Raw genomic sequence first — 27,500 nt, 5'->3', positions numbered from 1 at the left:
GGGTTAGGTGTCTTGCTCAAGGGCACTTCACTCATGTACTGTCGGTTCTGGGGGGATCAAACCAATGACCTTCCGGTCAGAGGGCCAGTTCCCTGATCTCCAGCCCACGACTGCCCCCAAGTCGTATCACTTCAGCCGCCACAGGAAGGCGTGTCACTTTATCTTTATCATAGCTGCCAAGATGGAATTTGAGGATGTGTCCGAAACTATCGGAGAACCAAACGCACAGCAATGTGGGAGTCCAGACTAAACAAAGGAGACAAATGATTAGTGGAAAAATTCCTTCTGTCGGAACGCAGTAACGTCAGCTGAAGGCTCCTGAGATGAAACGATGGAGGTGAAAATCACTATAACCAAAGTGCCAGATTAGCCATGTTAGCTGGAGATGCTCCCTAACAACAAACTAGTTAGCAAAAAGTTAAGCACATGCACATTCCAGCAGGGGGCGCACCGGGTCATAATGGTCCTTAACGCCACTGTAGACGTTTTCCACACACACCCACTCCAGTTAACGAACATCTGCTCCCCGCTGAGCCCTCGCTCTCAGATACCGACAGCTTTAGAGGAGGTGATGAAAACTGTTCCTCTGAAAGCGGCTGAAGCAGCGACTTTACACCACAAGCTGCACGTTAACGTCAGTCAGCAGCGCTGAAACGCAGACACAGAGGATCTTCTCCTCCGTAGGACAAAGTTTATTCCTTTATTAACTCACAAACTCACTTTTCTCTGCTCATCATCATCTGACAAACCACTGAAACGGAGACGAAGCTGATTTCTAGCTCAACACTTGAGTGAGCTGTTCCTGCTCTACTCATCATCATTCATATTGTTGTTCCTTTAGCTGAAGCTGCGTCACCCTGCAACGAGACCCTCCAGCAGAAAAAAAAAAGTGAAAATATGAAAAGAGTCTATGGATGTTTTTGTTTTAAAAGCAATAAAGGCTCACGCCGCAACTTTACAGCACATTAAGCATCTCGTGAATGTCTTCTTCAGTTTGAGGGCTGCTCCAAGGCGTACTCCCGGCTGGAGAACCTGAAGACACACTTACGCTCTCACACAGGGGAGAAGCCATACGTGTGTGAGCACGAGGGCTGCAACAAGGCCTTCTCCAACGCGTCTGACCGTGCCAAGCACCAAAATCGGACACACTCCAATGAGGTATGTGCATATGCTCATCCCGCCTACAGGTTCAGGCAAGCATTTCCAGGCAGTTCCTGAAAAGAAGGTGCAATTTAGCCATTATGCGTTCTGTTTAGAGGCACTGCGGATCAGAATCACCGTCATATTTCTCATATTTCTGATTGGGCAGTGTTTTCAATAGCGTTGGAGGAGTAAAGGTAGTCCCACATAACACTTTTGACTCTCATTGTTAAATCATTTCTGACTGAGGGGCTGAAAACATGCATTAGTACTATTTGGCACTGCCCTCACTTTTCTTTAATAAAGCCAGTGGTTCTGTTTTGTACCCAGAGTTCTATATAGAAACATTTCATGCTTAAATAGTTCTTTGCATGGTGTTTGGTTCTACATAGAACCTTGTCGAACCCAATAAGGGTTCTGCTACTGTTACGTCAACCATGCAACAGTTGAAGAAACCTGTTTGGTGCCATTCAAGAGGACCTCTGCTGTCGGAACGAAACCTCGTGTCTCATATCATTTTTGTCGTTTTTCAGTATTTGATATAAAATGAAAATGACTGTTGTCCTTTACACTGTATGTAAATTTCATGCCAAATGGTCCAAAAGAAATGACCAAAAATTACTTGTAAAAAAATCTGGTTCCATTGACTTACATTAAAAGTGAAGCACATTTTTCCTTCTCCTGTGAAGTTACCAGTTTGGAGAGAGGAGGTTTTGTTTTGATAACAGTGAATCAGCACATTCTCCCTTAATCTGAAGAACCGTTTCGCCATGCAAAGAAGCGTTTTAGCAGGCAAACTGTCCTTTGACTGTTCATGGTTCTGTATAGAACCACTGTCTTTACTAAAAACTAAAGAACCATCTTTTTAAAGAGGATGTAACGGCTGGGAGCGAAATAAACAAAACATACACTTCGAACATCAAACAAACATCCAAACAACAATTCAAACATATCAAACATGAATCGTATCAAACACCAGCACTAGACTAAGGAAAACACGGGGCTTAAATACAAGAGGGTTCACAAGACACAGGTGGAAAACAGGTGGAAACAATCAAGGGTGGAGACAAGAAACAAGGGGCAGAACTGGTAGGAAACTGAACAAAGAAGCACATGGACAGGACTAAAAGGTAAACAAAAGCACATGAGGAGACTGGGAGGGGCCAATCATGACAGAGGAATTCCACAAATTCCACCAGTTTCTTTTCAACATCTGCAAAGTTGAAAAATTGGTGTGAAATATCACATTCTAGAGATTAACTGAGCCAGAATTGGGTTTGATGTCTTCTAAAAGCCATATTACAGAACCTGGAATTATCCTACCTGGAATAGTTAGGATTTACACTGGCCAAGCCTGAGACCGTGATGCACAATCGTCTTGTAATAAGCTTTTGGCCTAAAGTGTAGCTTTAAAAGCCATTTGTGGGGAAAAGGTTCATACAGGGCATTGTAAGTCCAAAGAAAACACACTTTAGTCAAATTTACACAGTGTTTGAAATAAGTGCTTTCGGGGGTCTCATGTTGGCTGGAAGTGTTTTTTGAACAAATGTTCTTGAGGAAATGCTCTGGTCTAGTGTGGTAATGTGCTTCAGGGAATTTGTATTTCAGTGTCTTGTTTACCGACGCGGACAGCAGAACGTCGTAATAGGTTTATTTCCAGGGACCCCAAGAATTTTGATTTTGAGATATTCAGGGGGTCCAAGAGGTAATTTGGTGCACATGAAAACACTCTTTATTACTTTGTTTACATCTTAATACTTTCACTACACGACTTTTAGAGTCTTAACAGATTATAAGAGACTGGGCGTCTCACACAATCTTTTTTTGGGTGACTCAAATATTGGGGGTCTACATTAAACCATGAGGGATCAAACACGACTCAACTTTTAAGCTGCTGCTGAACCGAACGGAGCTCACTGACCTCACAAGAACTCATGCAAACTCACACAAACGCTCGCGTTCTTCTGTTACGAGTAGACGCAGATAAACAAAGGTATAGCGCCGAAGTACAGAAGCAGCGGGTAAACATGTTTAAGTGGATCATGGATTTAAAAATGTGATCAGTTTGGTATTTTTTAGGGTTTTAAATGCACATAAACTCGATTGTGTCTGAAACTCAGCTCATTAAAAAGCTTCGCGCCACACGTGAGAGACTTTTCACCATTTTCCTTTGTGCTTTGCTGTGTTGTCTTCTGTTGCGCTCTCAGTTTCCATTGGCTGTTGCAGGAATCCATTCAGATTGAGTCGTTGATCAGTTTACACTTCTCTCAGATTTCACTCAGAGACCAACTCAGACTCAGCTACACCGCAAATCGGGCTAAAGTCAGGGGAGAAGTCATGTAGTGTAACCCAGGCGTCAGGGAGACGCTTCACTGACCTTCAAGCTCAAGTGACTCTTAAACTGCTGCTTTATTATGGTTACTAACTCTTGCCGTGTCTTTCTCAGAAACCCTATGTGTGCAAGATTCCCGGCTGCACCAAGCGCTACACAGACCCCAGCTCTCTACGCAAACATGTAAAGACCGTCCATGGTCCCGAAGCCCACGTCACTAAGAAGCAGCGCGGGGACGTGTACCCCCGACCCCCACCCCAGCCCAGGGAACCGGGAGCTCACGGACAGGGCCGGTCGCCAGGGCAGCTGCCCTTAGGAGCTTTCACTGACCAAAGGGAGTATAACCATGCTACCTCAAAACAGGACGACTGTCTGCAGGTCAAGTCAATTAAGACCGAGAAGCCTATGGTAAGCCCCTTTCCCTGCCTGACATTAGCAGTTTCCTATAAACACATTCACTTGACTTGACTTCTGCTGGTATGTGATGAAGATAAACATGGGAAGCTTTCCTGATAGAATAATCACAGTGTTATTGCAGCAATTAAATTCATACTTATTTACTAAGACCTTGTTATATTGCTGGTGTTGGAAGTTTTTGACATAATTTCAGTTTTTGACATAATTTGAAAGTACCTGTTGTCCTTTACATTTTATGTTAATTTCATGATGAATGAACCAAAAGAAACGGCCCAAAATTACTTGGAAAAAACTCTGGTTCCATTGACTTACATTAAAAGCAAAGTAGGTTTTTTCCTTCTCCTGTAAAGTTACCGTTTTGGAGACACGAGGTTTCCTTCCGACAACATCAATATGCTTGTCTCTTTCTTCTCCACCCTAATCAGCCAGATGTTCTGTTGTGTTCGATGTATTGTTCACCTCTGCTCGCTCTCATATCTCAGCCTATCACTTACTTAACATCTGTTATACCTTTGCTCTGCATGGCCTAAATAATAACTGAATGTCTTTTTCATCCAATGCTTCACGCATTACTTCCCTCTCTTTCTAAGGACAGTGGGTGATCAGGTGAGATGTGTTGAACTTTGTCCTTGTGAATATGAGCTCTACTTTATTGCCATTGGTCATTCTGCCCTCACAGAGGTCATTAGGTTAAACGAAGACCTGTCATTTGCCTGCGGTGTCCCATCTTCACTGTGTTGTGCCATAGACATACACAAGTTTGAGAAATCAGCTGTTATTCATTCCCAACGGCATCACAACTACAGTCACCTGAATGTATTGCACTGCCGTCTTACTGGGTGTCTATTGAGTCTTGAGCAAAAGCGAGTGAAAATTTGGTAACCGATGACAAATAACTTCACCAGTTACTCCTGAATGAGCAAAATTGTTGAATTCCTTAATTATTCTGTAGACATTTTGTCCATTTTCAACACAAATTGATCGCACATCTCCCCCCTGTTTCTGAAAATAGCACATGGTGTTTACCTCCATGCCACCGCTTGTTGTCTAGTCTTGGTTTGGTCCTCTGACGAACGCGGGGGGGACACTGGTATTCATGATGCAGTGCAGTGGAACAGCAGTGTTTTTGTAATAAACCACGACAAATACACTGGACAAAAACATGATTCGCTGTGTACGATAGAGAAGCACCGAAAATTTCAACCACCAAAAAAAGAAGAAACAAAGATTAAGTGCCCTCTGTAAAAAGATGGTTCTACAAGGGTTCTTCGGTGAAAGCAGTGGTTCTACATAGAACGATGAACGCTCAAAGAACCATTTGCATGCCTAAATGGTTCTTTGCGTGGTGAAATAGTTCTTCATATTGATGGTTCATATTTTATATTTTTCTATATTTCTATATAGCACCAAAAGGAGCTCTTCTATTGTGACAAGCTGGACATCATAACGATAGAAGACCTCCTTTTTTGGTGCGCTATACACACTTGGTGCTGCACGGGTTCTTTAGTAAAGAATCAGTGGGTTAGTGTAGTGGGTAACACCTCTGCCTTCTACGCTGTAGACTGGGGTTCAATCCCCTGCCTGGACAAGAACCCTGCACTACACCAGTAAGAGTCCTAGGGCAAGACTCCCAACACCAGAGCGTCTGCCAAATGCCATAAATGTAAGAAAACGGTTCTATAAAGAAACATGAACGTTTAGTTTGATAGCTAGTTCTTTGCATAGTTAAAAAGGTTCTTCAGAGTCATGAGGACGTATTTTATATGGTTCTGTAAAGAACCTTTTTGAAAATGGTTCTATATAGCATCCAAAAGGGTTCTTCTATTTAACAAGCCTGACATTGTAATGATAGAAGACCCCTTTAGCTGCGATATATACACACTTAAAAATGATGGTCCTTCAAGTGTTCTTTCATAAAGAGTATGGTCCTATATGCTCAAAGAACCATTTGCATGATCAACAGGTTACTTGCATCATTAAAAGGTTCTCAGAGTGATTAAGAGGGCTCTATACAGCACCGAAAAGGGTTCTTTTTATGTTACGTGCTTGATATTGTTACCATTTTCAAAAAGAATTCTATGTAGAACCATCTACAGCACATCCTCCTTCAATCTGAAGATCCCTTTAATGATGCAAAGAACCCTTTAATCCTGCCATGGGTTCTTTGATTGGACATGGTTCTATGTAGAATCATTTTCTTTACTAAAGAACCCTTGAAGACGCATGATGTTTAAGAGTGTAGAACTATAAACAACACAGTCTCCTTCAGTCTGAAGAACAATTTCACCAGGTCTACAATGGAGTGTCAAAACACTTCAATACTAATGAACAAGAAACTGTGATTAGAAATGCTGTTTGTTTCCATCAGTGGTGGACAAAGTACACAAACCACATACTCGAGTTAAAGTCGAGACCCCCAGGGTAAAATATTCCTCCAGTAAAAGTAGAAGTTCCTCCCTTTAGACCTCCACTTGAGTAAAAGTACTAAAGTATTTCCCTTCAAATGTACTTAAGTATAAAGTAAAAGTACTAAAAGAGTAATTCTGGCTCTGATGTCCTGTTATCATTTTTATAACCAGACTGGCTTCATGAACTCATTTCAGGTGAAAGTCCTCCAGCGTCTCTCTTGGTAAACCAGTCTTTTAATAGAACGTCATTAATTAGTGACGCTGACGTCTATTAAAATGATCAGAAGCATTGAAGAGACGTTGAACCGCGTGCTGCACTGGGTCGGTATGACCAACAGGTCAAAACCAGCTCTAAACAAAGTGACCGCTGGGCCCTGATTGGTGCTCTGGCTTTGCGCTTCTTTCGTTTTGACATGTTACGTTTTTATACACACAGAAACCAAAAGGAACGACAGATTTCTCAAAATGTAGGAGGAAAAAGTCGGATATTAGACTCTGAAATGTAGTGGAGTGAAAGGAAAAAGTCGCCCAGAACGGAGAAACTTCAGTACAGATACACCAAAAATACTAAAGTACAGAAACTAATTACATTTACTCAGTTACTCAGTTACTCAGGTACTGTCCAGAATTGGTTTCCATCGCTGGTCAGAACAAACAGTTGAAACAGTTGTGAAACTGAAAGTGAAACTATCAGCCATGTTATACTCCTTCACAGTTGTTAATAGGGATATTTTTTGACAATATTTATTGCCATTTTTTGTTTTTCTGTGTCCTAAATTTCAGTTTCTGCCAAGAATTTTAATTTTGGTGCATCACCATAACATATTTTCAGTCATAAGCTGTATTAAAATTGTACTTCCTGCAAAACAACATCAAATTCTTAATCCATTCCAAGTGCCATTTCAAATGCCTTTCATCAGTGCATTTCCTCTCATAATCATTTGATGGGATTTTTTCATACCTGGTACGAAAGAGATGCGTGTTATATCATTATCTTTTCCTGGTTTTCACATTTGCTTGCCAAAATTTGATTAATTAATGCATGCCTGTGTCTCTCACACTCTCCTCCCTCAGACGTCTCAGCCAAGCCCTGGCGGTCAGTCTTCATGCAGCAGTGACCAGTCCCCCGCCGGCCCCCATTTCGGCCGTGGAGTCCAGCTTGCTGTGAACAGCTTTGGGCTTGTGGGGGAGGCAGTGGTGGTCGAGGACCAGGAGGATGAAGAGGAGGAAGAGGAGGATGACAGAGAGGGAGAAGAGGAGGATGCCCCTATCATGGACTCCACTGTGTCCACTGCTACGGCCACAGCGGCAGCCTTAGCCCTGCAGACGCGTAGGAGCCTGGGGCGGCCTTTGCGCTGGATGGAGCAGGTTAAGATGGAGAGGCTTAGGCAGGTGAATGGAGGCATTCCACGGCTGGGACATCTGTCCCCCACACTGCCCCCTAAAGGCCAGGCCCTGCCTGCCCTCATAGGGAAAGGTAAGAGTTCTGACAGATAGCATGTCATTTTTTGGTGTCATTTTTACTGCAGGTCATTTTTCATTTTATATTTCTCTTTCCTAGGCTCATGTCCTGGCAGAAGTACCGGTGGGGGGGTACCGGTGCCTCAGCCTCCTCCACGTCCTGAGCTGTCCAGCACAGAGCTGACAATGCTGAGTCTACTGCGGGATCGCCGTGACAGCAGTGGTAGCGCCACCAGCTCAGCCTATCTTAGCAGTAGTCGGCGTTCATCTGGGATCTCGCCCTGTTTTTCCAGCCGCCGCTCCAGCCAAGCCTCACAATCTGAGCACAGCCAGCACAGACGCCTGCACAACCTCAGTGCGAGTGACTCCTATGACCCCATCTCCACCGATGCTTCACGCCGCTCTAGTGAGGCCAGCCAGTGTGGAGGAGGTGGAGGCTCAGGTGGATTGGTGCCTGGAGGAAGCTGGGGTGGGGGAAGTGGAAGTATGGGAGGAAGTGGGATGGGATCAAGGGGTGTGCTGAACCTTACCCCTGCGCAGCACTATCATCTCAAGGCCAAGTATGCAGCCGCCACAGGTGGACCCCCTCCGACACCCTTGCCTAACATGGAACAGGTTAGTTTGAAGACTCGCATGACTATGGCTGGGGATGGGCAAGATGTAAGCCAGCTCACACTGCCACCGCTGGTCAGACCACGTCGCTGCAGTGATGGTAGCGCCAGTGGACACAGCAGTCAAATAGGCAGGCAGAGGGTATTCTATCCAGGAGAAGGCCCAGGCAATGGTGACAGAAGGGCAAGTGACCCTGTTAGGAGACGAGATCATGGTACCTTTGAACGGCCCCAGATACAGCGCTTCAGCAGCCTGAATAACATGCAGCCCTTACCCCCTCTGATTGGTAATCATTACCCACATGGAGCAGGTCAAGGACTAAGTCTGCAGAACTACACACGCTCAGAGAGCAATCTCCAGAGGGGCCTTCTTTCCCCTTGCCCTCCGAGCATCATGGAGCAATCAGCTCTTGAGGCTTTGGCCATGGATCATGATGGGGCTATGTTATTTAGGGATGAAGACATTCTGCCTGATGAATTAGTGCAGTACCTCCATTCACAGGACCGTGGGGTTGCCTGCAGCCAACAGAATGACACAAACTCCCATTCACACAGAAACAATTTTGACCAGGGTCCTGAGGAGGCCCAGAACTTCCGCAATCCTCCACAGCAACAGGAGGCACCACATGAGCATAGTCCTGGCAAAGATGGTATGCCCATTCAGTGGAATGAGGTGAGCTCAGGCAGTGCTGAGGTTTCTCCTCCACGGCAGTCGCAGAGGTGTGGGAGGTGGCCAAGGCAGAGCAGCACAGTAAGTGGTCCATTTGGTCGCTTTGGAAACATGGTTGTGCAGCAGCAGCAGCTCCTTTCATGCTTCCCAGAACAGCATGTCCCTAATCAAAGGGGAGGTGTCCATCCTGTGGCTGAATTGACCAATGGACACAGTTACCTAGATCCACTTAGGGAAGGGTCTAAGTCAAACCAGCAACTGTCTTGCAGAATGAGCCCAGGTGTGAAGATGGAGACTACCCTAAGTAACTGTAGGGACACAAGGAGGATTAGCTCCAGCAGTCACAACCTTCAGCCAGACTTCTTTCAGATTACCCTGGGTCCCACTGGCCCAAGCTGCGTTCAGCAAGCTAATACGTCGCGGTTGCAGCAGGACCAAGTAATCACAGGTCAAATGAGCGCCACCCTCCCTCACCAGCCCCAGTCTGCTTTGGCTTGTAAACCTGTTAGTCAAGGCTGTTCTCAACCACAGCAATATCCTACCCAGCCAAGCAACAGCAGACACCGAGCACAGCAAACTTTAAGAAATGGAAACAGCATCAGCTGCTCACTTGCTAATCAAGTTTCAGGACTGAAACTAGAAGTAGAAGACCATCTTCAAGCCAGCCCTTGCTCCTCCATCCAGCAACAAAGGTTTATTGCTGAGTGCTTTGGCCCGGCAGAGTCCTCAATTTCAACCTTTAGTGAAGTACAGCAGCCCTGTCTGATGGAATCCTTGAAGATCGAAGCTGGGGTATCGGGTGGACCCACAGGGGATCTCCTATCGCCTGGGGCTGACCAGGTGACCAGCACAGTGGAAGGTAGCCCTGGTGGCAATGTCCTGGATAACGTTGGTCTGGATTTCACGTCCATCCTGGAGGATAACTTTGACCAGGGCAGTCTGGTGTCTGACGTCATCAGTCCGAGTGTCCTCCACGGTTTATCGCAGACATCCTCTCGGCTGACAACTCCTCACCTCTCAGCCATGTTTCACAGCCTGCCTCCTGGCACCAACAACATGGCCATTGGAGACATGAGCTCCCTCCTCACCACCCTCGCAGAAGAGAGCAAGTTCCTTGCCATCATGCAGTAGGTTTTTGTGAACCCCCTGTGAGTGAGACTGAAAAGAAATACAGACTTTATTAGTGTGATGTAAAGAAATGGACAATGGCGAGACAACCTTAGTGCTTTCTGTAAGCAAGAGAAGTTTAAAAGAGGTTTTAAGACAAAGTATAGGTATACTATTTTATATCACTCACCAACTTGGGACAGGGGTCTGCGAAACCATATAAATATGGCATAAGTGTATAAATGCATAGAACCGTTCAGTTTTTGAATAATGAATAATTAAATGCTCATTTTTATATTGCTTTAAGATGACAGTGGGTGACTTTAGTATCATTCCCATCACTCTGAAACAGTATTCTGTGTATTATTGCTGTTTTTGCGTTTTGTTGTCAGTATGCGTGCATGTTCGTTTACTGAATAAATATACACGCTGTCTTTTTAAGTGAGTAGAATGTCACATTCACTAATGTATCCTTACTTTTGAGTGAACCATACGTTACAGAGAAGATAGGGACAACCTGACGCTCGTCATCAGGTCAAGGCAGGGTCAAACTTACATTTAACAGGCCCAAGTGTTGCGATTGTTTTTATATTCACATTTTTATATCGATGTTTTATACGTCTTACATTGGTAGTGTTAAAATTCATTAAGATTTAATGTCAAATCAAATTGTATTGTGTTTCAACATATTTTTCATGGCATTGCGTTCAAATATGAGGGACCATATTGTCACATAAGGGTACTACACACGTGTGGAGCAGAGCCCCATTATGGATAAATTTACTACTTGATTTATCATGACTGTATACATGTATATAGGCTTTTTCTCCTTTTTTACATGTAAGATTTTACAATTTACATCATGCTTACTGTGTTTTAATGACTGGTGCTTTTGACAAGCTGTGCATTATGTGGCAATAGTGGAAAAACAGTATGAGGTTATTGGTAGTTGACCTCAGTATGTTGCTTATTGCACAAAGACTAGAAATTTAAGTATGGTGGCCAAAACGTGCCAAAAAAAAAATATGGCATTGGTATTAACTCATTTTACATTTTGCCAAATAGAAGTAATTTTTTCTTCGTATTTCTTTTTTTTAAAAGTGAGTTGTGTATTGTGTTTTGTTACAAAAATGTGGTGAAAAATATCATCAAGTCTTTAAATAGATTCTGTTTGTATCTGTGTTGATTGGTCTATGAAGCAAGTTAAGACAACATGGAGACGTCATACTCTTATGCAAAGAGAACTCAAATTTGGCAGTTTTGTTAGCAGTATTAAGAACAATCTGTACATACCTGCATATGTACAGTTTTATACGTCATGCTGTAGCAGTTAGGTACTGTTTGTTTTGTATGGTTACTTGCGTTGTTTTTCTGAAGTCGTCTACCAATGTCATGTTATTGTTTTGAAAGTGGTGTGATCCATTCCCTGAGGAAAGGATTAGGGGGTTTGGGCCAAAGGTATGTGCCTTATTAGTGCCTGCCGATATCAAGAGGAACACTGCCAATCTTTTCTAAGGAATTCTTACAAAAAATGTATATGTTAAATCGAGCAAGAGGCCCACAACTTCACATAAAGTTCAGCGACCATACATGCTTTTAGTACGGGTGGGGCATCAAGAAATGTGACATTTGGAGGAAAAAAAAGCAAAAATGTTGGTGAAAGATATTTTAAGTTATCACATTTCTTGCCTTTTGTTCAGTTTTTTTATACTTGTAAATACGTAATCCTTTGGTAGAGTATAGCAGAGAGCCGAGATTGAGTAAATGGGCCCAGAATGAGCATATGTACCAAGTAGGAATTTCCATGCCCTGTCTTTAAATCCAAAGGGAATCAGGGTATATGGAGGCAGGGTGCACAGCACCCTTGAAGGGAAACAACATCTGAATGCTCTTTTGTAAAAGATAACAACAAATGTTTGTAAGGTTTTAATAAAAAAGGAAATAATGTACCTGGTGTCTGAGCACTTTCTGTCATTTATAATGAAGGTTTGAGACATATCAGAATGCAAGTGCTGGAAATACGTATCCAGAATATTCCCACCAAATTTAAACTATTTATACAACCCCATTTACAAAAACGTTGAGACACTCTGCAGAATATAAATAAAAACAGAATGCAAAAATATCCTTATTCGTATTTTTCATTTCATAATGCACCAAATGTTCTCAGTGGTGACCGGTCTGGACTGCAGGCAGGTCAGTTTATCACCCAGACTCTTAATATGGAGCAGTGCTGCTGTAATTCATGCAGAATGTGGTTTGACATCGTCCAGATGAAATAATCAAGGCCTTCCCTGAAAAAGACGTCGTCTGGACGGCAGCAGATGTTGATAAAACATGTTTATATCATTCAGCTTTAATGGAACCTCCACAGATGAGCAGGTCACCCAGGCCATGTGCACTAATGCCCCCTAAACCATCATGAATACTGGCTTTAGAACTGAGCACTGATAACAAGCTGAGTGGTCTTCAGCCCGGAGGACACAGTGTCCATGATTTCCTAAAGAATTTCAAATGTTGGTTCGTCGGACCGCCGGACACTTTTCCACTTCCCCTCAGTTCATTTTAAATGAGCTCCGGCCCAGAGAAGGTGGCAGCGTTTCTGGATCCTGTTTATATTTGGGTTCTTCTTTGTGTTTTAGAGTTTAACAGCGTTTGTGGATGCAGTGATGAACTGTGTTCACAGTCAGTGGTTTTCAGAAGTGTTTCTGAGCCCATGCAGTGATTTCCACTACAGAATCATGTCTGTTTTTAATGCAGCGCTGCCTGAGGGCCCAAAGATCACGGCCAGCAGATACTGGTGTTCAGCCTCGTCCCTCACAGACAGAGATTTCTCCAGATTCTCTGAGTCTTTAATGATGTTCTGCACCGTAGACGATGGAAAGCAGAAGCTCTTTGCTGTTTTATGTTGAGGATCGTTCTTCTTGAGTTGTTGCTCTATTTGATGGTCCAGTCTTTCACAGAGTGGTGACCCCTCCTCACCTTTACTTCTGAAAGACTCCACCTCTCTGAGACGCTCTTTATACCCAATCAGGTTACTGGCCTGTTGTCAATTAACCACCAGATGTTCTTTTTTTTAACTTTGCCAGCCTTTTGTTGCCCCTGTCCCAACTTTTTTGGAACGTGTTGTTGGCATCAAGTTGAAAATGAGCATATATTTTTCAAAAACCACATTTCTAAGCATCTGATACATCTGATAGGTTGCCTTTGTACTATTTTCAATCAAATATAGGGTTTAAATGACTTGCACATTGTTGCATTTTGGTTTTATTTACATTTTGCACAGAAACCTTATCACTGCTAGTTTAATAGCTACTTTAAAATCAGCCTGTAAAGTTCCTGCTAAAGCCTGAGTAGACTGATAAATCAATGTGATCGGTTATTGATTTAATTAACATGGGATGGAACAGATTTCTCTTAAATGTTTTGAAATAAAGGACTTTGATATTGAACGTAAACACTGCCAGTACTGAATTTGCCATTACATTATGTTATAAAAACTAGCATAAATCAGCCACAGCAGTTCAGCCCCACCCACTCACCCTGAAGATATAACAAGTGCTTCAGAGCTGCCTGCTTTCAGAATGAGGCACGAAACAGGACAGCCAATCAGTGTGGGCAGCGTCCTGTGGGCAGCGTCCTGTGACCACTGATGAAGGACTAGAGGATGACCACCACAAACTGTGCAGCAGCAGATGAGCTGTCGTCTCTGACTTTACACCTACAAGGTGGACTGACATGGTAGGACTGTCTAATAGAGTGGACAGTGAGTGGACACAGTGTTTAAAAACTCCAGCAGCACTGCTGTGTCTGATCCACTCAGACCAGCACATCACACTAACACATCACCACGTCAGTGTTACTGCAGTGCTGAGAATGATCCACTTGCTCCAGCACAACACACACTAACATACCACCACCACGTCAGTGTTACTGCAGTGCTGAGAATGATCCACCACCCAAACAGTACCTGCTCTGTGAGGGTCCATGGGGGTCCTGACCACTGAAGAACAGGGTAACAAAGTATCATATTATATATCATATAGACAGATATAAATACAGGTATACATAAATTATAACACAAATTATATTGCCATATGCGTCACACGCATATGAACTTGAGTGACGTCCCATTCTTAATCCATAGGGTTTAATATGATGTCGACCCACCCTTTGCAGCTATAACAGCTTCAGCTCTTCTGGGAAGGCTTTCCACAAAGGTGCCGAGCCCAACTCCTGAAAAACAGCCCCACACCATGATCCCCCCTCCACCAAACTTTACACAGCATAATGCAGTTAGACGCTGGAATTCTCTGAGCTCCTGAGAGCGACCCATTCTTTCACTAATGTCTGTAGACGCAGTCTGCAGGCCTAGGGGCTCGGCTTTATACACCTGTGGCCATGGAAGTGACTGGAACACCTGGATCCAGTGATCTGGATGGGGGAGTGAGGACTTACTGTATATCTAACAAAAGTGTTTGGGGTTTACTGCTGGGCAGGGAATGGACACAGCTGGTAGCGTCAGGAAACGTCCACCTCTGTGTTGGCGGTTGAGCGCAGCGGGCTGTGGGGGGCAGTACAGCGCAGACGCCCCCCCAGTCTTTCTCTCTCGGGCGCAGCTCAGCTGAGGAAGAGCGGGGCGATACACAGCGGCCGCCAGGCGGAGGAAATGGCCGACGTGGAGATGGATGTGCAGAGCGAGAGGCTGAATAACGGGTGAGAAACGCGCTTAATCCTCCCGGTGTGCGGCCATTCACTGCCGGACCGTGTGCCGGTGCGGGCGGTTACGCGTTAAGGGAGAATACTCGGTTCCGAACGAGTCCCAAGCCGCCCTGTCTTCAGCGCTCCGGACCGGGCTAGCCTGTTAGCTTAGCTTAGCTTAGCGTTGCTAGCGGAGTTAGCCTCGTTTATGCGACCTTATGCCGGCGTCGGCTAAATAAACCAGCCAGCCCGAGCGCTGCGAGACTGTCTGTGCGCTTTAGTCTCATAAACGTCGCTCATTCTCGGCGGTTTTAAACGCTGATGCGTTGAATTGTGGCTACTTTCCTTATAAGACGTGCTAGTTAGCTTAGCACAAACATTAGCTTAGCTCCTCTCGCTGGACGCGTTAGCCACGCAGCTAACCGCCGTAACTTTACGGAGATGCGGCGGCTGAGATGTGGCTCCGGACGCCGCACGGACAGGTTCAGACTCCCTCCACCCCTCATCGCTCAGCTCTGGAGCTGAGGGAAGCGAGAAAGCCGGGCCGTGTGGGAACGGTAGTGTCTCGGCGGTCTGGCTGGCTAAACTTTGCTGCTGGGTCCACATGTGTGACAGAAGCTGAGCAACACCAGTTAGACAGTGACCAGCTCCTCGTTTCCACGCTCACTGTCCACTTTATCAGCTCCACTTACTGTATAGCTGCACTCTGTAGTTCTACAGTTACAGACTGTAGTCCATCTGTTTCTCTGATACTCTGTTACCCTGTTCTTCAGTGCTCAGGACCCCCATGGACCCTCACAGAGCAGGTACTGTTTGGGTGGTGGATCATTCTCAGCACTGCAGTAACACTGATGTGGTGGTGGTGTGTTAGTGTGTGTTGTGCTGGTACCAGTGGATCAGACACAGCAGTGCTGCTGGTGTTTTTAGACACCAGTGTCGCTGCTGGACTGACTAGAAAACATCCAGCCGACAGCGTGCTGTGGGCAGCATCCTGTGACCACTGATGAAGGACTAGAGGATGACCAACACAAACTGTGCAGCAGCAGATGAGTTGTCGCCTCTGACTTTACACCTACAAGGTGGACTATTGAGGTAGGAGAGTCTAATAGAGTGGACAGTGAGTGGACACAGTGTTTAAAAACTGTGAGGCGAATTGAGACGAGCGTTTTGTCTTGGGGGGGGGGGGGTGAAGTGCACTGTTTGTGTTGGACGAGGGACCAAAACGACAAACAGAATGGAACTAAATGGGTGTAGTTTTTTTACTAAAATACTTCAAAGATGTAGTTTAAAAAGTTACATGTCGTGTAAATCTGTGCTTTTTTTATTGTTTAATATGGGGTGAGGTTGGGAAAGCTTTCTGATGGGATGACCTCGGGCACATTTTTGGCAGCACAGGTGAGTAAAGCACTTGATAATTTGGCAATGCCTGCTCTGTGAGGGTCCATGGGGGTCCTGACCACTGAAGAACAGGGTAACAGAGTATCAGAGAAACAGATGGACTACAGTCTGTAACTGTAGAACTACAGAGAGCAGCTATACAGTAAGTGGAGCTGATAAAGAGGACAGTGAGCGTGGAAACGAGGAGGTGGTCAGAATGTTAGTCCTGTTTGTATATATAGTTGCAACATTATGATGTGGCTTTGATCTTAGTTTTGTTTTAATTGTATCTACAGGAAAGAAGACTTGGAAAGTCCAGAGAAGAGTGGGAATGAGAACGGCCAAATGTCAGAGGAGGACGAGGAAGAGGAGGGTGAGGAGCAGGCGGAGGTGAACGGAGAGAACCGGCGTGAGGGCTCCAAGCACCACGGCAGCAGTGGTAGTAAACACAAGAAGAAGAAACATAAGCACCGTAGCAAACACAAAAAGCATAAGCATGCGTCCGAGGAGGAGAAGGAGCGCAAGCGCAAGCACAGACACAAACATAAGAAGCACAGGCGCAAGGAGACGACGTCTCCGTCCGTGGCAGCCGTCAACCGGAAGGCCGAAGATGCCTCCCCTTCTTCTGAGAACCCAAACATGGACGACAGAGCCCTGCTGGAGGACCTAGAGAAGCAGCGGGCGCTGATTAAAGCCGAGCTGGACAGTCAGCTGATGGAGGGCAAGGTGCAGTCAGGCATGGGTCTTATCTTACAGGGGTATAACTCCGGCTCCGAGGAGGATGGAGAGGGGCAGAGGGCGCGGAACGGGGACCAGCGCCAGAGAAGTACTGGAGGCAAAACTCGTTCCCCCAGGGACCAGAGCAGCAAGGGGGGCAAAGCCAGACGTGAATCGCCGGACGCTGGGAAAGCCAGCGCGAAGCGCCGCAGCCGCAGCAAGTCTAGAGAAAAATCGGGGAAGGACAGCAAAGCCGGCAAGATGACCAAAAGCAGCAGAGAGTTGGCCAAGGAGCGCAGCAAATCTAAAGACAGGAAGTGCTCCCGGAGCCGGGACAGATCCAAAGACAGGGGAAGGAAGTCTCCGTCTCCGCCCAGCAGGAGGCGCTCCTCTACGGAACGGAGGAATGAACAGAAAGGACGTTCCGATCGTCGCTCCTCCCCCACTCGGGCTGAGGAGAAGCGGTCTCAAGAGCAGGGCAGCCGGCGGTCCGTGTCGCGCAGGAGCCGATCGCGGGATCGAAGGTCCCGCTCCAAAGATGGACATCCGGCCCGTTCGGAGATAGACAGGGAAAAGAGGCCGGGGAAGTCTCCTTCCAAGGATGCTTCGTCGGGGAAAGAGAACCGCTCGCCGCACATCAGGAGGCCATCGAGCCCTCAGCGCCGCCGCAGTTCCTCCCCCCGCCACAGGGAGCGTCAGTCCCATCCGCCGCCCTCAGGCTCCACTGAACGGAGCTCCAAACAGAGTCACTCGCCCCCTAGGAACAGGTCACCTGCCAGGAGAATTCGAAGTCGTTCGGGAGAACGCAGGAGAGACTCGCCGGCCAGGTAGGGAACTCAGCTGGGTTAGTGAGAACGTGCTGTCACTGGAGAGGAGTGATGGAGTGATAACCTTGGACATAGAAGTTTAAAAAATAGTGTCAACAAGCAATCAGAGGCTCAGTCCCATTCCTTCTTTTTACCCCTACCCCTTGTTTTCGAGTGTCCCCCCTTGTTCCTGAGCTACAGGGCAGTGGTTGAGATCTTCCCTCTGAAATGAGACCCTCTAATATAAGAGCATCACTTCATTAACAGCTACTAGCACCGCTCTGTAGGCGACCCTGCCCGTCTGCAGGGACAGCAGAGGAGGGGAAAGTTCAGCTCCTCACTGCTGGGTTTTAGTTACATTTAGGGATCATACGCCTTCAAAGAGGGGGGCAATTATTTATTATCACCCCCCCTAATTCTTCAGTGATGTGAAGCTGAAGTCACAGATTCTTGAGCTGCTTGTTCATATTTTCCTGTTCCACCTTAAACGGTGCAGCAGTTCTGATGCCTGAGGGGCCGGAATGTAACTGATGTACCATTTAAGGTGGAATCGTGGACCATAACACACTGAAATGACAAACTAAAATAAATCCATGCTTATCGTACTTTTAAACGGAGAAAATTGGAGGGTCATGCATCTGTGACACTTCACCCCACCCCTCTATCTCAACATTAATCCAGGACACCCCACCCCTAGACGAGAGGAGAGGGGGGGTGAAACCCAGACTGAGCCCTAGACTTAAACGCATGTGGCCTTGACTGGAAGTTCATGGAACGGATACGACGGCTGTATGATTATCGTTTATTAGACCCGTCAACAGATCACAGGTCATAATTTCGCTTATTATGTGAGCATCCTCACCAGTCTGATCTCCACGTTAGCTTCGGTCAGTGTTTTAATGAGCCAGGACGTCTACCTGATCCTCATTTCGGTCAGAGTAATCAATAATGTCCATGTCCTCTCGAGGGTTCACCAGTGTGCCTGTGATATTTTGTATTGGGAATATCATTAATACTGTGGTGGGTTGTCAATACTGTGCCGTCCTATTCTGTACAGTCGGCTCCAGCTTGCTCGGTAGATGCTGTGCTTCGTGTTGTACTTTCAGATCTTGTGCTTTCACCGCAGGGGCAGTGTCTTGCCTGCTCTGGCCTGTGGTGTTGAAGAGGATCAGTTCTATTTTTAGTTTGATATCAAAGTGGACAGTTGGCACCTGAAACGGGAGCTTCTCTTTGTCGGCTTTGACTGTCTGAGCTGTTTGTCCAGTGACCGCGCAATATTGGAAAGTGCCGTTTGAAACTCAGGCTGCATGGACAGCCCGATGATGCTCGGTTAGGGGTTTTAAAGTCATTGAAGCTTTCTGGCTACTAGAGCGACTGCAGAATTCACCTGGTCGGTCTCAAGTCATGTGTTTTGCAGTTGTTCGGCCTGACACTTAATCATTTCTGCCTGATCTCTTGTCAGTTCTACTTGTCATTTACCACTCCAGCCTTGAGACGGATCAGACTGGCAGTTTACCTGCACTTAATTATCCGACGACTGCAGAAAATCAGATCAGCGCATATTACGTGGACATGGGTAATCAGATAACGGGGAGACTATAGGTCTAAATGTGTCAGACAATAATCAGATTTCTTTACAATCAGCCGATAAACTCGGAGTAAAACATGATGTAAACAATGTAGAATTCAAGCTTCTGGCCTTTAAAACATTTTTTAGCCACTTTACCTGAAAATATGAACAGGCGTAATCTAGAGCGTGAATATTTCAATCCTTAATTTCGCCAAGGAGGATTTTCGTAGTGACGCTGCTCAATTATTCGGTACCACAGTCTGTTTTCACACTTGCTCCCACTGAGAAATCCGAAAGAAATCAGAGTAAGAGTTTACAGCGCAGAGAAATCTGATTACTGAGCAAAAATCCAACCACTTGATCAGATTTCTAGACTTTGCTCAGATGTGAGAAATCTGGGTGCTGTTTGTGGTCGTTCGAATAATCAGATAACTTGAGAAATCTGATTATGATCAGATTATTAAGTGCATGTAAACACTGCGTTTTCATTTAATGGTTAACGCGAAAGGCACGTTTTCGCTTTAACCTTATTCCTATAGAATATTCAAATATTCCTGATATTTCATGACTTATTCTAAAATGAATAAGATGTTCAATAGTGTGCTGCACTTAGGGCTGCAGCTATCAAATAATTTGAGATGTTTGTGATATTTGATGGAATTTTCGTGATATTTTGATGGAATATTTGAAAATGAAAATATTTGGTAGTTGCAGCACTAAATTCAGGGTGTTATTTGGATGAAGATAAGGGCACCGTGAAAACATGTGACTGTCTAAAGCAGGTTTCTTATATTACAGCGATTAAGGGCCAAGAAGGGTTTCTATTATTATTATTATTATTATTATTATTGTTATTATTATTATTTATTATTATAATTATTATTTATTAGATTCTGCACATCAACTATTTTCATGTCATGAAAGTCGTTTTCAGACCAGAATAAGCTCTAAACTTTCTCACGCGGCTCTGGGTTCGTCCAGATGGAGCGTCCAGAGTCCGGACTGGTGGTCCAGAGGAGCTACGGTGTAGCCGGTCTTGGTTCTGGTGCTTTAGGGTTAGGAATGAACTCTACATGGTGCTTGACCGCCAGGCAGGGCAGTAGCTCTCCTGCAGGACGGGCTTTGTTTGGGTCTTTATTTTCTGCTCTGTGCTGGTGTAAAAGCACAGAGGCTTCACTCTAATATCTGGACGTTTCTGCCTCCCTCAGGAAGCGCTCTCGTGCAGATGGGATCGGAAGGTCACATGACTCGAGCCCTGTGAGGCGCCGGGTCAGCCGCTCACCGCTGAGACGGAGGTCCATGTCGCCGCGCCGGCAGGCCCGCCCCTCACCGAGGAGACGGAGCCGCTCTCCTCTGAGACGAAGGTGAGAGAGCGACACACCTGGGACCATCATCAAATAACTCGCTTCAGAAGCGCTGACTCTATAACAGACACTGGTGCTATAAACAAGGAGGCCACTGCCTGACCGGCTCTCCTGCCCTGTTTTTCTCTCAGGTCTCCCGAGAGGGATCGGTTCGGACGGCCCAGACCTCGTCGCTCCACCTCGAGGGACCGTGAGCGCAGGAGGAGGCGGAGCCGAGACGAGGACAAGTTCAAGGGGAGCCTGTCGGAGGGCATGAAAGCGGACCAAGACTCCTCCTCTGAGGACGTGTAAGTAGGAGGGGTTGCTTGTACACTGACATTGTGTTTGTTCAGTGAGTGGAATAAGAATGGAAAGACCTGATATTCTGCACATAGCAGCTCAGAGGGGAATTCCACCCATTTTTCCAAAATTTCTGCATAATTTAACAGTGTAATTGGAGTTCTTGGATATAAAATGCTCTGTTTTACTGAAGATTAGAGTTAGAATTTTTCACAGTGGTGGTGGGAATCGGACATCTGAAGAGTTTAATACCTCTAAAAGCTTTGGGCATTACATATAAAAGCACAGAAGACTTGTAGGCTCACTGGGTATTTTGCAAAGTAAGTGTCTATATCTGTTTTGTAGTCATAGGGACCCCTGGTTCCCATCACCACCACTGTAAAGACGTCTGAGTCTCTACAGTGAATCACTTCATCATGTTTCTTTACATGCCAACAACTAAATTGTTCAGAAGTTTTGGAAAATCGGTGGAATTCCTCTTTAACTGTGCATGGAAAGGCCTAAAAGCGTGTGAATCAGTTGAGTCAGTTGCTGTTGGGAAAATGTCCAGGGAGATCAGAAACACCTGTTGGTAACCCTGTTAATGGTCGTTGTGTAGGTTACTTAAATTTGTCAATCTTTTCAGGATGGAAGATTTCGATGCTGAAGAGGAGGATGAGGAAGCTCTGATTGAACAGCGACGACAGCAGCGGCTGGCTATAGTGCAGGTGAGGGACGGACACGTGTTTAGACCTGTGATCAGAAGATGCTCCAAGTTTTGTTCTGGAGAAAAGTTCAGCGTTTTGCGTGTGAACCCACCTCGATCAGTCGGATAGAAACTATTCCGACTGGCCTCAGTCAGACTAGGCTATTCCGATTGAAGTGTATACATGGACCTGTTCTATTCCGATTGAGCTATTGGTCGGATTATGGATTATTAGGCTGCCTGTAAACGTGTCTAATGAAGACAAGTGCATTTTACGGCATAAGACAAGCGAAATGCAGGCAAACGTAAATCCATCTGTAGTAAGTTATGAATGTTACCGTGTAAACTCTTTTGTTTTGTGAGAGTTCTGTCTCCCTTCCAGAGTCACGTGTCTAAGGTTGTGTAAACGATCAACCATTAGGGACTTGATAGTTTGTGTTTTCTAAATAATTTTTCAACACAATACACGTTAGGCTTTAATGATGTAGGCGTTTAATGATGACGTCACCAACTAATCAACTGGTAAATTAGTGTCCATGTAAATTGGTCGTCAGTTTTAGTCAACTTAGTCGAATAATCGTTGCACAGCTATTTGAGATACGGCTGACTGTCATCCATTCTCTTGAATGCTAATCCTATCAGCTCTTGGTCTCTTGAGCCCAGCAACTCACTCTCTTCTCCCCTCATCTGCTCTGTTAGAAATACAAGGCAGTGAACGAGGACAGCAACATGGGCTCCATGGCGTCCGAGCCCAGCAGCCCCCAGAGCAGCACACGTAGCCGCTCAGCCTCTCCAGACGACATCCTGGAGCGAGCGGCTGCAGATGTGAAAGAGTACGAGCGCGAGAACGTGAACACGTTTGAGGCCATCGTGAAGGCCAAGCACAACCTCATCGCCCAGGAGAAAGAAGGTCAGTGCTTCTGCAGGGGGTCATAGCGCAGCTTAGAGGAACTCGGATGGTCGATGGTCCGATGATGAAGAAAGACGAAAGCCCAATCCCGTTTCTTCTTATCATCCCTACCCCTTGTTTTTCGAGTGTCGCCCTAACCCCTTGAAAAACTGAGTTTGTGGCGTGGTGGTTGAAATCTTGCCCTATGAAATGGGACCCTCAAATAAAAATATATGAATAAATAATTGCTTCATTATTAGGCAGTGCTCAGTAGGCAACCCACCCTGACATTAAACTAAGAAAATACAATGATTATTGAAAAATTTGTGGGTTTTTTTTTTCTCGTATCTCTTTTTGGAGTCTCTGAAAAAGCTCCGTTTGGAGGGTCTGTTTTGTTTTACGGCATTGGCTGACGCTCTTATCCAGAGCGACTTACAATTTGATCATTTTACACAGGTAGGTGAAGGTGGTGTTAGGAGTCTTGCCCAAGGACTCTTATTGGTACAGTGTAGGGTGTTTACCCAGGCGGGGCACTGAACCCCAGTCTACAGCGTAGTAGGTGAAGGTGGTGTTAGGAGTCTTGCCCAAGGACTCTTATTGGTACAGTGTAGGGTGGTTACCCAGGCGGGGCACTGAACCCCAGTCTACAGCGTAGAAGGCAGAGGTGTTACCCACTACACTAACCAACCACAGGGTCATGTAGCCTGAACACTTCACCCCACCCCTCTATCTCAACAAGAATCAGGACACCCACCCCTAGACGAGAACGTGCAGAGCTGAGGGCTCAGGGGTAGGGGAGAGGGGTGAAATGGGACTGGACCAAAGTAGTGCAGTAGCTCTAACCAGGTTTCCTTTTATGTAAGTAGGAAAGTAGTAGTAGTTGTAGTTGTTGTTGTTGTTGTTGTTGTTGTTGTTGTAGTTGTATGGAGGAAAAAACATTTAATTACATTGTATTGAACAGGTGGATTGCCTGGCATTCACATTTAATGTGTCTGTAGCTTGGGACAAATTTTAGAATGTGTGTGTTTTTTTTTTTTTTTTTTTTTTTTTTAATGTTTGAATTGAATTATAAATTCAGTTTAATTAAAACCTTTGATTTTCTGTTTTCTCAGTATCAGTATAGAGAAGTGAGCGCATTGCTGCTTTAATATAGTCATATGCACAGTTTTGAATTTCCCTGGTTAGATTACAGGGAACAAACGCCAGTACGGCATTTTTTCTGCTAATTTAAGTGCACAGTTATTTATTTACCACACGCTTAAAATGGTTCTTTAGTAAAGTTAATGGTTCTACATAGAACCATGAACATTCAAAGAACCCTGAAGCATGGTTAAAGGGTTCTTTGCTTTGTGAAATGGTTCTTCAGATTGATTGAAAATGTGGTTCTATACAGCACCACAAAGGGTTTGTCTATTGTTACAACGACAGGGTTGTTACTGCAGAAGAACGCTTACTGTTGCAATATAGAACACTTTTCAGTAAGGTTCTGTATAGAACTATCCGCAGCACGTTCCCCATCAATCTGAAGAATGGTTTCATGATGCAAAGAACCCTTTAATCATGCAAAGGGTTCTTTGAATGTTCATGGTTCAGTGTAAAGCCGTTTTCTTTGCTGAAGAACCATCTTTTGTTTGCTATTTTAACATATTGGGTTGGGGATGAAACACAGAATATAGTTTTTGTGTGTGTGTGTGTGTGTGTGTATGTATATATGTGTGTGTGTGTGTGTGTATATATATATATATATATATATATATATATATATATATATATATATATATATATATATATATATATATATATATATATATATATATATATATAAAATATCCTTCTCCTAGTGTTTGCACTGTTTTCAACATGCAAGTTGACTGGGGTGTCAGGACTATTGCACAGACCTGCTCTTATATAATAAATAATATAAGGGACACAAATTTACAGCAGCATAATGTTGTGTGTTATTTACAAAATCCATGCTTGAAATAAACATGTGAATCTTTACTGCTCTGCTCTTTGTTCAGCAGCAGCCAACACAAAGAAGCCCTCCGCCCCCGACATGTTCACGGAGTCTGACGACATGTTCGCTGCAGATTTTGACGTAAGTTTGGGGGTTAAAAAGTACTTAAAACCAATTCCACTCTATTGGTCCACTTTTTTTTTTAGTTGTGATTTTTTTTCTGCTCACGTGGGTTGTAGAAACATAAACAGCCAGTGTGTAGAGAACCTCTGACTTCTTTCTCTCGTGTTCCCTACAGAGCGCCAGGCTCAGGGCTGTGGGCATTGGGAAGGACTTTAAAGAGAACCCAAATCTCAGGGACAACTGGACTGATGCTGAAGGCTACTATCGTAAGTGCCTCTTCATGAAAAACACAACACAGTGACCGTTTTGTACAGTAAAATCTCAGGTAGGCTTTCTGTTGATGAGTGTGTTTACATTTAATCCGATAACCGCAGGAAATCAGATTTGGGTCATTGGGTAATGGGGAAAGTCCAGGTCTACATGAGTCAGACAGTAATCAGATTTCTCCTTTACAACCGGCCAGTAAGCTCACAGAAGACGACGTGAAGTAAACTGAACATTTTTTTAAACGTCGCGCCGCTTTACCTTTACCCTTTTACCTTTCATCTAGAAGATGAAGAATATTTAAGTCCTTCTTTTTGTCAAGCATGTATTTGGTTTCAGCTGGCTTATTTCCTCGCACCGCCATCTGATTCAATTCAATTCAACTTTGTCAATATACAATACAGGGTAGTACATCCATCCATCCGTTTTCTAAGCCGCATCTCCGTCAGGGTCACGGGGGGGGGTGCTGGAGCCTATCCCAGCGGTCATCGGGCGGAAGGCAGGATACACCCTGGACAGGTCGCCAGTCCATCGCAGGGCAGACAGACAGACACAGACAGTCACTCACACCCAGGGGCAATTTAGCACGTCCAATTGGCCTGACTGCATGTCTTTGGACTGTGGGAGGAACCCGGAGGAAACCCACGCAGACACGGGGAGAACATGCAGACTCCACACAGAGAGGACCTGGTCACCCGGCCGGGGAATCGAGCCCAGGCCCTCCTCTCTGTGAGGCGACAGCGCTGCCCACCGTGCTGCGGTGCCGGATAGTACAGTGTAACGAAACACTATGGGGCGACTTTTCCAGTGCAGTAATAAAAGGTGCATAGCAAACAGGGCAAAGACAAGACAAAATGTGCAGTCGGTAAGTACAGGTGTCGAACAAAATGTGCATAGGCAAAGGTTATAACAGGTATACTGGACGTATAGACAGTTAGTGCATAGTCAGATATTCAGTGTATCAGGTATATAGACAGAAAGGTGCTGGTGAACTGCAGTACAGTCCAGTAAATGCAGAAGTACTAGTGGTGTAAATAGTGATCTGTATATAAAGTGTACAGTGCAGGTAGAGAGTAGCAGCATGATGTTCAGGTAACATCTTAAATAAACAGTTACAGTATAAATATATAAATATACTAGAAATAAGGCTTCGCCAGAGATGAAGTGCACAGCATACAGTCCTCTGAGCTGGTGGAGCTCAGTGTGTAGTGTGCTGGGTGGTCGGTAGTGAGCTGGTGGAGCTCTGTGTGTAGAGTGCTGGGTGGTCGGTAGTGAGCTGGTGGAGCTCTGTGTGTAGTATGCTGGGTGGTCAGGAGTGACCTGGTGGAGCTCAGTGTGTAGTATGCTGGGTGGTCAGTAGTGACCTGGTGGAGCTCAGTGTGTAGTGTGCTGGGTGGTCAGGAGTGACCTGGTGGAGCTCAGTGTGTAGTGTGCTGGGTGGTCAGCAGTGAGCTGGTGGAGCTCAGTGTGTAGTATGCTGGGTGGTCAGTAGTGACCTGGTGGAGCTCAGTGTGTAGTGTGCTGGGTGGTCAGGAGTGACCTGGTGGAGCTCAGTGTGTAGTATGCTGGGTGGTCAGTAGTGACCTGGTGGAGCTCAGTGTGTAGTGTGCTGGGTGGTCAGGAGTGACCTGGTGGAGCTCAGTGTGTAGTGTGCTGGGTGGTCAGTAGTGAGCTGGTGGAGGTCAGTGTGTAGTGCTGGGTGGTCAGGAGTGACCTGGTGGAGCTCAGTTTGTAGTGTGCAGGGTGGTCAGGCTGGTCAGTAACAGACTGTAGTGTTGTTGATAAGCTCAGGTCGAAGCTGCCGGTGTGACCAGTTTGACAGCTCGGGGATAGAAACTGTTCCTGAACCTGGTGGTTCTAGCTCGGATGTTCCGGTACCTCTTTCCGGATGGCAGAGGTTGGAACAAGGGGTGGCTGGGATGTGTGGGGTCCGAGGACATGTCGATGGCTTTCCTCTCACATCGTTGTCATATGTGTCCTCTATGGGTGGGGGGACAGCTGCGGTGATGTGCTGAGCAGTTCTGCCCATCCTCTGCAGGGCCTCAGCAGTGCTTTTCACACGTGCTCAGACTGAGAATCCGAAATAAAGCATCTGATTACTGAGCCTCTCTATCAGATTTCTAGTCTTTACTCCAATCTAAGAAATCGGAGTATGGTGTTTACATGACCCTCTGAGTAATCAGATACAGAAATTGATCAGATTATTGAAGCACTCCGTTATCGCAGGTTCTGCTTTACACAGGCTGTGCAGGTGGATCAGGTGTCATTCTATCACTCTGAAATAGTCCAGCTGGGCATTATAAGCATATTCTGACAAATGACACACAAACAATAGTGTGTATTGTTAGTGCTGGTTGATGATGGAGAGTTTTTCTGTGCCTCTGTCTGTCTTGACTCGTTCTGCTTTGTAACTGTCTATGATAAAAATTACTATACAGATGCACAAATAACTCTCCACACCTTTTTTGTGTATATTTATATATTTTTAATTTAAAGCCAAGAAAAGTCTGCAGTTAGTCTTGTATCCAAATCAACTTTTAGTGTTTCCCTCCTTCTTTTTCCAGGTGTAAACATTGGTGAGATGCTGGATAAGCGCTATGATGTGTATGGCTACACGGGGCA

At 45.3% G+C, this 27,500-nt stretch overlaps 2 protein-coding genes across 3 annotated transcripts in view; both read left to right on the top strand.

Moving 5' to 3' along the window:
* Positions 1-12,095, top strand: part of gli3 (GLI family zinc finger 3) — a 241,308-nt gene extending 229,213 nt beyond the window's left edge. Inside the window, exons 12-15 of the mRNA XM_037534197.1 lie at positions 994-1,158; positions 3,587-3,880; positions 7,372-7,774; positions 7,859-12,095. Of these exons, the coding sequence (XP_037390094.1) occupies positions 994-1,158; positions 3,587-3,880; positions 7,372-7,774; positions 7,859-10,170 (3,174 nt within the window). The 3' untranslated portion in view covers positions 10,171-12,095. The remainder of the gene's footprint in view (positions 1-993; positions 1,159-3,586; positions 3,881-7,371; positions 7,775-7,858) is intronic.
* Positions 12,096-14,698: 2,603 nt separating this feature from the next.
* The window catches only part of prpf4bb (pre-mRNA processing factor 4Bb), a 24,655-nt gene continuing 11,853 nt past the window's right edge, over positions 14,699-27,500 (top strand). The window contains exons 1-9 of one of the 2 annotated variants that reach the window (XM_017723318.2): positions 14,699-14,862; positions 16,521-17,768; positions 20,526-20,681; positions 20,813-20,968; positions 21,586-21,667; positions 22,345-22,555; positions 24,556-24,632; positions 24,790-24,880; positions 27,443-27,500. The exon at positions 27,443-27,500 is cut by the window's right edge and continues 90 nt beyond it. In XM_017723318.2, coding sequence (XP_017578807.1) covers positions 14,816-14,862; positions 16,521-17,768; positions 20,526-20,681; positions 20,813-20,968; positions 21,586-21,667; positions 22,345-22,555; positions 24,556-24,632; positions 24,790-24,880; positions 27,443-27,500 — 2,126 coding nt within the window. In that variant the 5' untranslated portion in view covers positions 14,699-14,815. The remainder of the gene's footprint in view (positions 14,863-16,520; positions 17,769-20,525; positions 20,682-20,812; positions 20,969-21,585; positions 21,668-22,344; positions 22,556-24,555; positions 24,633-24,789; positions 24,881-27,442) is intronic. The other variant, XM_017723319.2, reaches the window with a different exon arrangement.

Source organism: Pygocentrus nattereri, chromosome 24 (genome assembly GCF_015220715.1).
Source record: "Pygocentrus nattereri isolate fPygNat1 chromosome 24, fPygNat1.pri, whole genome shotgun sequence".
Taxonomy (NCBI): Eukaryota; Metazoa; Chordata; class Actinopteri; order Characiformes; family Serrasalmidae; genus Pygocentrus; species Pygocentrus nattereri.
This window is presented reverse-complemented; position numbering and strand designations above follow the sequence as displayed.